This window comes from Hemitrygon akajei, chromosome 11 (genome assembly GCF_048418815.1).
Source record: "Hemitrygon akajei chromosome 11, sHemAka1.3, whole genome shotgun sequence".
NCBI classification, from domain to species: domain Eukaryota; kingdom Metazoa; phylum Chordata; class Chondrichthyes; order Myliobatiformes; family Dasyatidae; genus Hemitrygon; species Hemitrygon akajei.
Genome location: NC_133134.1, coordinates 162,791,182 through 162,801,625, shown reverse-complemented (window position 1 = coordinate 162,801,625; position 10,444 = coordinate 162,791,182). Strand labels below are relative to the sequence as shown.

The following is a 10,444-nucleotide window of genomic DNA, read 5'->3' as shown; positions in this document are numbered from 1 at the left end:
AGCTTCAAGGCCCTCCTGATGGGAGATGGAGGTGTATAGGGACTGCACATCTCTGGAGAGTACTGCCAATGGCTGGGGTAATGATAATGACTGTCTTTTAAAGACACTGCCCAGAAGAAGGCAATGGCAAACCACTTCTGTAGAAAAATTTGCCAAGAACAATCATGGTCATGGAAAGACCGTGACCGCCCACATCAATCGGAATGATACATAACAAACCAAACTATCAAGGGTGAGACTAGAACTAGAAGTCATGTGTTAAGATAGAAAGGTGGAGGGGAGAACTTCTTCGCTCAGAGGGTAGTGAGAATAAGGAACGAGCTGCTAACAGAAGCAGTGCGTGTGGTTCGATTTCAGATTTAAAGAGAGGTTTGGATAGGTTCATGAATGGGAGGGGTATGGAGGGCTATGGTCCAGGAGCAGATTGATGGGACTAGGCAGAATAATATTTTGGCACAGACTAGATGGGTTGAAGGGCCTGTTTCTGTGCCGTAGTGCTCTCTGACTCTAAAGCATTTCATCAATCCCTCCTCCTTGAGGAGAGTTCATGATGATTAGCAATTCCCACACCCTACAGTGAATAAACCGACCAGTCAGTGCTTCTCCCGCACGCAGAAATTGTCAATGGCTGTTGGAAACTCTGCGAATCCAAGGCTCAGGCAAAATTTTCAATTAGAACCCAATGATCCAGACACAGGTTAGTCTCACAGCCATCTCTAACACAGAAGAAAAAACACACAATTTTATGGGTAATTTATTTTTAATGCGTTTTGTTATAAATGTGATTTTTAGCAGCGTACAAGGATGCAACCAAGCAGTAATCCTAATCCCATATTAGTTGCCTCCCACCATCTCTTTTCAGCAGAACGCTCTCCAACCAATTCTTACAATTGACACGATTTTTCATTCAATAAAAAAATCCCGTTGTTAGAGCATCTTTAAAGTTGTAAAACTTGCAAGGGTTCAAAGAAGGATTATCAAAGTCCAGTGCATTGACTCCAATAGTATTTCACAATTGCACAACGCCTTGTAATCTGCTGCTGATCCCTATCCTAAATCATATGTCTCTGTTCCTTTGTAGTGGTTACTCAACCACTGGAAACAGCCTGCTTATCTGCAGACTCCTCAGAGAGCAGTGAGGTGCCCATAAGCATCACGCTTAAGGAAGGGGCAATTTCAAAATGCAAATCCATAGTTCAAAGGCTGTAGATTAAAATCCACTTTCACTTCCCAGTGAATAAAATTAATAAATGCAAAACAAGGTACTGGAACTATAGAGTAAAAACAGAAATTGCTGGAACTCCTCAGGGCTGACAGTATTTGCGGAGAGTGATGCAGTTAACATTCAGGGCCTTTAATCAAAACTGGAAGCAGTTAAAAAAAAAATTAAACCGTTTTTAAAATGAGTGAAAGCAATAGGAGGAAGGGGGATCAAGAAGATGGGTTAGAAACGTATTGATGGTGAAAGGCCTCAAAAGAGTGGATGTGGAGAGGAAGTTTCCAATGGTGGGGAAGTCTAAGACCAGAGGACACAGCCTCAGAATCGAGGGGCGTCCTTTTAGAACAGAGATGAGGAGGAATTTCTTTAGCCAGAGGGTGGTGAATCTGTGGAATTCGTTGCCACAGGCAGCTGAGGAGGCCAAATCACTGGGTATGTTCAAGGCAGAGGTTGATTCTTGATTACTCAGGGCATGAAGGGATATGGGGAGAAGGCAGGAGGTTGGGGCTAAGAGGGAAAATAGATCAGCCATGATGAAACAGTGGAGAAAATGATGAGCCAAATAGCTTAATTCTGCTCCTATATCTTATAGAACATAGATCAGTACAGCACAGGAACAGGCCCCTCAGTCCACAGTGTTGCACTGAACCAAATAAATTAGTAATCAAATGATTAACTAAATTAATCCCTTCTGCCTGAAGAATATTCATACCCTTCCATTTTCCTCACATTCATGCGTTTATTTAAATGTTCCTAATTTTTCTGCCTCTACCACCACCCCAGGCAGTGCGTTCCAAGCACCCAACAATCCCTGTGTAAAAAACTTGCCCCTCATTATCTCCTTTGAATCGATCTCCTCTCACCTTCAATACACACCCTCTGATATTAGACATTTCAACCCTGGGAAGAAGATACTCCATCTATGCCTGAGGTTAGCATGAGGATATGACTGAAGGATAACTGTTTAAGATGAGCCGGTTCAGCTCGCTGCTCCATGAAGTTTACTCATTTCTGAGCTGGACTGTACCTTCTTGCTAAGCTCTGGCATAGACAGAGTAGACAGGCAGTAATTTTTGTCCCAGGGTTGAAATGTCTAATACCAGAGGTCATGTGTTGAAACCAGGGCACCCAGAGGAAACCCATGTGATCACAGTGGGAACATGGCAGGAACTGAACCCCGATCAGTGATTGCTGGTGCTGTAATAACATTACGCTAACTGCAATGCTACCGTGCCATGAGCGTTTTGGAATGACCTGTATGGATGGTGTGCAAAGTAAGATTTTTCGATGTATCACAATACATGTAACGATAATAATTGACCAATAACATGTATGGTCAATTTCCCAGTCATCTCTCTCACCCTAAATGTGCAGACTATGTTCTAAACATAGAGAAAATCCAAAAATCTGAGATGCAAAGGGACTTGGGAGTCCTTGTGCAGGATTCCCTAAAGGTTAACTTGCAGGTTGAGTCGGTGGTGAGGAAGGCAAATGCAATGTTAGCATTCATTTCAAGAGGTCTAGAATACAGGAGCAAGGATGTGATGCTGAGGCTCTGGTGAAGTGTCGCCTTGAGTATTGTGAACAGTTTTGGGCTCCTCATCTAAAAAAAATGTGCTGGCATTGGAGAGGGTCCAGAGGCGGTTCACAAGGCTGATTCCAGGAACGAAAGGGTTATCATACGAAGAATGCTTGATGGCTTTGGGTCTGTACTCACTGGAATTCAGAAGGATGAGGGGGCATCTCACTGAAATCTTTTGAATGTTAAAAGGCCTAGACAAAGTGGATGTGGAAAGGATGTTTCCCATGGTGGGGGATTCTAGGACAAGAGGGCACAGCCTCAGGATAGAGGGGCGTCCATTTAAAACAGAGATACGGAGAAATTTCTTTAGCCAGAGGGTGGTGAATTTGAGGAATTTGTTACGACAGGCAGCTGTGGAGGCCAGGCCGTTGGGGTGTATTTAAGATGGAGATTGACAGGCCATGGCCTCAGAGGCCCTGTCTCCAGCCTTCTTCCCATAACCTCTACACCCACTCATGGGGAAGGCTTTGGCAGTAAACCCTCAGGGAAAATACAGAGCTGGAATTCCTGAGGCAGGCTTACACTGAGTCCAACACTGACTGGCAACTCCTGCGATGCCGCAGGGGTCAAGTTGTATCGGTTTCTGCTGTTCCTCTGGATTCGTCGGCTGTGTGGAGAGGGGGAGCCTGCTGCGTGGGCAACGGCCTGCTCCCCATCACGTACCGCCATGGCTTGTGTACTGGCATGCGCATCATGTAGGCACCCAGAACGCAATATCCACGGTCAACCCCGAACAACAGAGGGCCTTGGACTTTCATCTTGGAAGGCTGAATCCAGGCGAGCCTCTCACAGTAGATGACTGGGCCCCAGGGAATGTTGTAAAACAGAACAACCTTGGAGTAGAAGAACAGCTTTGCTGAAGAGGTGGAGTTTCTAATATAGGCCTTCTGCCTATATAACGTACGTACCTCTCAATTCTCTGTACGCTCACGAGTCTGTCTAACAGCTTCTTAGACACCTGTTTCATATTTTCTACCAGTACCTCCCCATGCGGTACATTCCAGGCGTTCACTGTAGAACAATCTTGCCTGCACATCTCCTTTGAACTTTCCCCTTTATCTTAAATGCATTTTCTCTCTTATTAGATATTTCGACCCTGGAAAAAGATGCTGGCTGTTTACTCTATCTATGTCTCTCATAGATCTATAAACATCTTTCAACTCTCCCCTCAGCCTCTGACACTCCAGGGAAAACAACACAAGTTCGTCTAATTTCCCCTGATAGCTCATGTCTTCTAGTCCAAGCAACATCTTGGTAAACCTCTTCTGCACCCACTCCAGAGCCTCCACATCCTTCCTGTAATATGTGGCCATGTCTATGTTGCCAGGCACAGCTCAAACACCATCTATTAATTTGCCAACAACACATCTATTGCTGGCAGAATTTCAGATGGTGACAAGGGGGCATACAGGAGCGAGATAGATCAGCTGGTTGAGTGGTGTTGCAGTAACAACCTTGCACTCACTATCAGTAAGTCCACGGATGTGACTGCGGATTTCAGAATGAGAAAGTCATGGGAACACACCCTAGTCCTCAGCGAGAGATCAGAAGTGGAAAGGGTGAGCAGTTTCAAGTCCCTGGGTGTCAGCATTTCTGAAGATCTATCCTGGCGCCCAACATACTGATGCAATTACAAAGGAAGCACAACAGCAGCTAAGAGTTGAGGAGAACCGGTTTGTCACCAAAGACTCTCACAAATGTCTACAGATGTACCGTGGAGAACATTCTAACTGGTTGCTTCATGTCTGGTATGGAGGGGCCACTCCACAGGATCAGAAAAAGCTGCAGAAAGCTGTAAGTTCAGCCAGCTCCATCATGGGCACTAGTCTCCCCAGTATCCAGGGCATCTACAAAAGGCGAAGTCTCAGGAAGACGGCATGAATCGATAAGGACCCCCATCAATCCTAACCCTAATCCCCTAATGCCCTCTTCACATTGCTACCATCAAGCAGGAGGTACAGGAGCCTGAAGACACACACTCAACAGTTCAGCTTTGTCTCTTCCCCCAACAGATTTCTGAATGGACAGCAAACCCATGAACACTTCCTCTGTATTTTTCCTCTTTTTTCACTACTTATTTATTTTTTGTATACATTTTTCACAACATATGCTGATGACATTAAACCTGTTTCTGATTCTAATGGGATGAGCCGATATTCCTGGTGTGACTGAAGCAGAGTTTTATAAAGCTGCAGCATAATTTCTTGACTCTTCAATGCAATGCCTCGACAAAAGAAGGCAAAGCAGGTCATCTGCTTTCTGTAGTACAGGACTAGCCATCACTTCCCTCTGTCAGCCAGCACCACTACCACTCTGTCAGCCATTGCCCTCTTGATGTCCAACCAAGCACAGATCTTCCATTGTGTGCTCCATTTGCTCTTACATTCCTAACCTCTTCTCCATTCTAACAATAGGTCACCAATCTGAAATCTTAACTATGTTTCTCCCCGCACAGATACTGCCTAGCCTTCTGAGTGTTTCCAGCATTTTATTCTAAAGTGAAATTAACCTTTAAGTTGGGAATCTGACAGGTGAAAGGACAACAGATAACTCTCAAGGAGGTACATGTGAGACTGAGCTGTAAATTATTCAATGACTTGGAAACAGTAAGTTCATTGGCAGCAAAACTCTTTCCCCTCTCTTTCTTCACCACTGGAGTCTCCTTCGTTGCTTTTTGGTTAGAGGGAGCAGTTTGTACTGCAGCTGTCCCCGGTTTTGAAAATCTCAAACACATTTACAAGCGGAAACATAGTCAGTGCTCCAATCATGGAACCGAGCTGCACTGCTGCTCCACACCACACCAGGGCGCTGTGGCTCTTATCACGGAAAATGATTCCGATCATCACCTTGACATAGGACAAGGTCCCAGTAAATAAAATCCACGATAGGACCTGTACGAACAGGAATCACACCTTGTTATACAAAAACACACAAAATAATCAAGAAAAACAGACACAACATACAATAGTTTTGTACTGAAAACAAACACGAGAAAATCTGCAGTTGTTGGAAATCCAAAGCAAGACACACAAAATACCGGAGGAACTGAACAGGCCAGGCAGCATCTATGGAAAAGATGGTTCAGGCCGAGACCCAAAATGCTGACTGTTTACTCTTTTCCATAGATGCTGCCTGGCCTGCTGAGTTCCTGCAGCATTTTGTGAGTCTCGTATTGGACCCAGCCTTCCCCCCCCCCCCCCCCAATGGACTCTGGCTGCACTTCTCACTGCCTCAGTAAAGCAGCCATCATAATCAAAGACCCCCATCCACATAGGATGTTCTCTCCTCTCCCCTCACTCATCAGGCAGAAGATACAAAAGCCTGAAAGCATGTACCAGCATGTGCAGGGACAGCTTCTACCCTGCTGTTATAAGACCATTGAATGGTTCCCTAGTATGATAAACTAGACTCTTGACCTGACAATCTACATAGTCGTGTCCTTGCATTTTTTTTTCCTGCACTCTCTCTGTAGATGTTACACTTTATTCTGCATTCTCTTATTGCTTTACCTTGCACAACCACAGTGCACTTTTGGAATGTATTGATCTGTGTGCACTGTGTGAAGTATTAATCGGTTTTTAGTGTACCTTAGCCTTGCCTGGCCTCACTCATTACAGCCGAAATACTACTTAACAAAGGTCACCAAAAGCAGGCACAATAGTGGTGCCACAAAAACGAGGAATTCAAATGTAAGTTGTTGCTGCAAGAAAAATTAGCACTTTGGGATTTTAAAAAAAGGAACAATATTATTAAGGCAATCTCCATGTTATGGTAAGTGTGATTATATAATTACAGTGTTACTTTACGATGAGAGGTAATATCTCTGTAAACCACAAAAATGCTGATATACTGTATAAATGCATTAAGCGGAAACTAATTATAATGATGTTTTTATATTGTACAAACTTAGCCTCAAGGGAGCAGGCAAGTGCTCAACCACAGCCACAGCGCTGATTTAAAAGTCTCTCTGGATCCAGTTTAACTGGTTATTAATCTATTGAGATACTTAGAAGGAATAGAGAAAGAGAACACATTCTCACTGTGTACGCCTTTGTGGAACGAGAAAGCAGAGAAGAGGGCAGGTACCTTGTCCATTCTACCAACACCGGCTCTTGCTTGACTACCCCATCCCCTCTATTTTAGACCATAAAACCATATGATACAGAAGCAGAATTAGGTCACTTGGCCCATTGAATCTGCTCCACCATTTCATCATGACTGATCCATTCCCTCTCAGCCCTCTCCTTGTATTCCTTCATGCCTTGACTAATCAAAAATCTACCAGCACCTGCTTTACATATACCCAATAACTTGGCCTCCACAGCTGCCTGTGGCAATGAATTCCACAGATTCACCACTCTTTAGCTAAAGAAATTCCTCCTCATCCGCATTCTAACTCGATGTCCCTCTCCACATCCACTCTATCAGTATTCGATAGGTTTCAATGAGCTCCCCCCTCATTCTTCCGAATTTGAGTGAGTACAGGCTCAGAGCCATCAAACGCTGCTCGTATGATAACACTTTCAATAATTTCACGAACCTCATTTTCCTACGCACATGGAAATACCAGGTATGGAAACACCAGTGCCCAAGAATGGAAAAGCCCATAGAAAGTGGTTGGTAAGTTGATGGAGAAGATCCTAAGAAGCAGAATTTATGAACATTTGGAGAGGCATAATATGATTAGGAATAGTCAGCATGGCTTAAGGTCGTGCCTTAATTTTTTGAGGATGTGACTAAACACCTTGATGAAGGTAAAGTAGTAGATGTAATATATATGGATTTCAGCAAGGCATTTGATAAGGTACCCCATTCAAGGCTTATTGAGAAAGTAAGGAGGCATGGGATCCAAGGGGACATTGATTTGTGGATCCAGAATTGGCTTGCCCACAGGAGGCAAAGAGTAGTTGTAGATGGGTCATATTCTGCATGGAGGTCAGTCACCAGTGGTGTGCCTCAGGGATCTGTTCTGGGACCCCTACTGTTTGTGATTTTTATAAGGACGTGGATGAGGAAGTGGAGAGATGGGTTAGTAAATTTTCTGATGACACAAAGGTTGGGGGTGTTGTGGATAGTGTGGAGGGCTGTCAGAGTGACATTGATAGGATGCAAAACTGGGCTGAGATGTGGCAGATGGAGTTCAACCTAGATAAGTGTGAGGTGGTTCATTTTGGTAGATCAAATATGATGACAGAATATAGTATTAATGGTAAGACTCTTGGCAGTGTGGAGGATCAGAGGGATCTTGGTGTGTGAGTCCATAGGACACTCAAAGTTGCTGCACAGATTGACTCTGTGGTTAAGAAGGCTTGCGGTGTATTGGCCTTGATCAACCATTGGTTGAGTTCAAGAACCGAGAGGTAATGTTGCAGCTATGTAGGACCCTGGTCAGACCCCACTTGGAGTACTGTGCTCAGTTCTGGTCACCTCAATATAGGAAGGATGTGGAAATTATAGCAAGGGTGCAGAGGAGATTTACAAAGATGTTGCTTGGATTGGGGAGCATGCCTTATGAGAAAAGATTGAGTGAACTTGGCCTTTTTTCCTTGGAGCAACAGTGGATGAGAGGTGACCTGATAGAGGTGTATAAGATGATGAGAGGCATTGATCGGGTGGATAGTCAGCAGTTTTTCCCAGGGCTGAAACGGCTAACGCAAGAGGGCACAGTTTTAAGGTGCTTGGAAGTAGGTACAGAGGAGATGTCGGGGGTAATTTTTTTACGCAGAGAGTAATGAGTGTGTGGAATGGGCTTCCAGCGACAGTGGTGGAGGCAGATATGATAGGGTCTTCTAAGATACTCCTGGATAGGTACATGGAGCTTAGAAAAATAGAGGGCTATGGATAACCTTTGGTAATTTCTAAGTAAATACATGTTCAGCACAGCATTGTGGGCTGAAGGGCCTGTATTGTGCTGTAGGTTTTCTTGTCTCTATGTTTTCTAAAGTGGTGGGTGTAATCCAGCTCATCACATGCCCTGGGAAATGCCCTCTCCACCACTGAGCATGTCGAGAAAGCTCGCTGCCACAAGAAAGCAGTGGACATCATCAAGAACCCCCATCTTCCAGGGCTTTCTCGCTTCTCACTACTACCATCATGCAGGAGGTACAAGAGCCTCCGGACCCACACTACCAGGTTCAGGAACAGTGATTACTCCTCAACCATCAGGCTCGCAAACCAGTGGGGATAACTTCACTCACTTCACTGAACTGATCACAGAACACAACCTATGACTCACTTTTAATGTTTCCACTGTTCATGTTCTCAGTATTATTTATTTATGTATATATATGGGTGTGTGTGTGTGTGTGTGTGTGTGTGTGTGTGTGTGTGTGTGTGTGTGTGTGTGTGTGTGTGTGTGTGTGTGTGTGTGTATGTATGTATTTAGAAACCTAGAGTTAACCACAGCCCTCTATTTTTTTAAGCTCCATGCACCTATGCAGGAATCTCTTAAAAGACCCTATCGTATCCGCCTCCACCACCATTGCCGGCAGCCCATTCCACGCACTCACCACACTCTACATAAAAAACATACCCCTGACATCTCTTCTGTACATACTTCCAAGCACCTTAAAACTGTGCCCCCTCGTGCTAGCCATTTACACAGTTTGTTTTCTTTTGCACATTGGTTGTTAGTCAGTCTTTGTGTGTATTTTCATTGATTCTATTGTATTTCTTTGTTCTATTGTGAATGCCGGCAATAGAATGAATCTCAGGGTACCACATGGTGACAAATAGGTACTTTGATGGTAAATTTATTTTGAACTTTGAAATACTTACATTGTAAGAATCTACAGAATTCTCTTTTGCAAACTACCAGTGAACCTACGTCCAATGCCCTTCTACTGACAGCTCACAGCAGAACTAATATTTTTATTTTGTTTGGATTTCATTTGACAATTTCCTTGAATTTCCTTCATCACTGAAGTTGGTGGCGGGGTAGAGATACGTCTCTACCAAAGGAGGTGTAAGGCGCTCTTTCCCTCCGCTAACCTGTAGGTCACCCTTGGGTGAGGTGTAGCACCTGCTTAGCCCCTTGCTCAGGGTCATGTGAAGCTGTGGGAGCAGGTGGTGGATGGTCGTTTGAGCAGCCGGTGCAAATCACAAGTCCTGGTTATGTGACCACTGACACCAGGCAGACAATCTCTGAAGAGTATTGATAACGGCTGGGGTCACCCATCTTGTAAAGACACTGCCCAGAGGAAGGCAATGGCAAACCACTTCTGTAGAAAAATTTGCCAAGAATAATCACGGTCATGGGATCATGCTCGACTATGTCATATGATATGGCACATAATGATAATGATGATCACTGAAAGTAGCTTCCTTTGTTCAAAACATTTAAAGGTTTTATGTAATATTAAACCTCCCTTTAATTAACTCTTAGCATATGGAAAACAAAAAAAATGCAGAAAAGAAGGAAATAATTGCAGGAATGAACAGGTTAATGTATGAGGAGCATTTGATGGCTCTGGGCCTCTGCTTGCTGCTGTTAAGAACAAGGGGTGATCTCATAGAAACATCTTAAATATTGAAAGGCCTAGGTGAAGTGGATGTGGAGAGGATGTTTCCTATAGTGAGGAGTCTAGGACCAGGGCGCACAGCTTCAAAATAGAAGGATGTCCTTTCAGAGCAGGGGTTCCCAA

At 44.1% G+C, this 10,444-nt stretch overlaps 1 protein-coding gene across 1 annotated transcript in view; it reads right to left on the bottom strand.

The window, feature by feature from the left end:
- Window positions 1-753: 753 nt before the first annotated feature.
- Window positions 754-10,444, bottom strand: part of slc52a3-1 (solute carrier family 52 member 3-1) — a 51,694-nt gene continuing 42,003 nt past the window's right edge. The window contains exon 4 of the mRNA XM_073062124.1: window positions 754-5,692. Coding sequence (XP_072918225.1) covers window positions 5,480-5,692 — 213 coding nt within the window. The 3' untranslated portion in view covers window positions 754-5,479. The remainder of the gene's footprint in view (window positions 5,693-10,444) is intronic.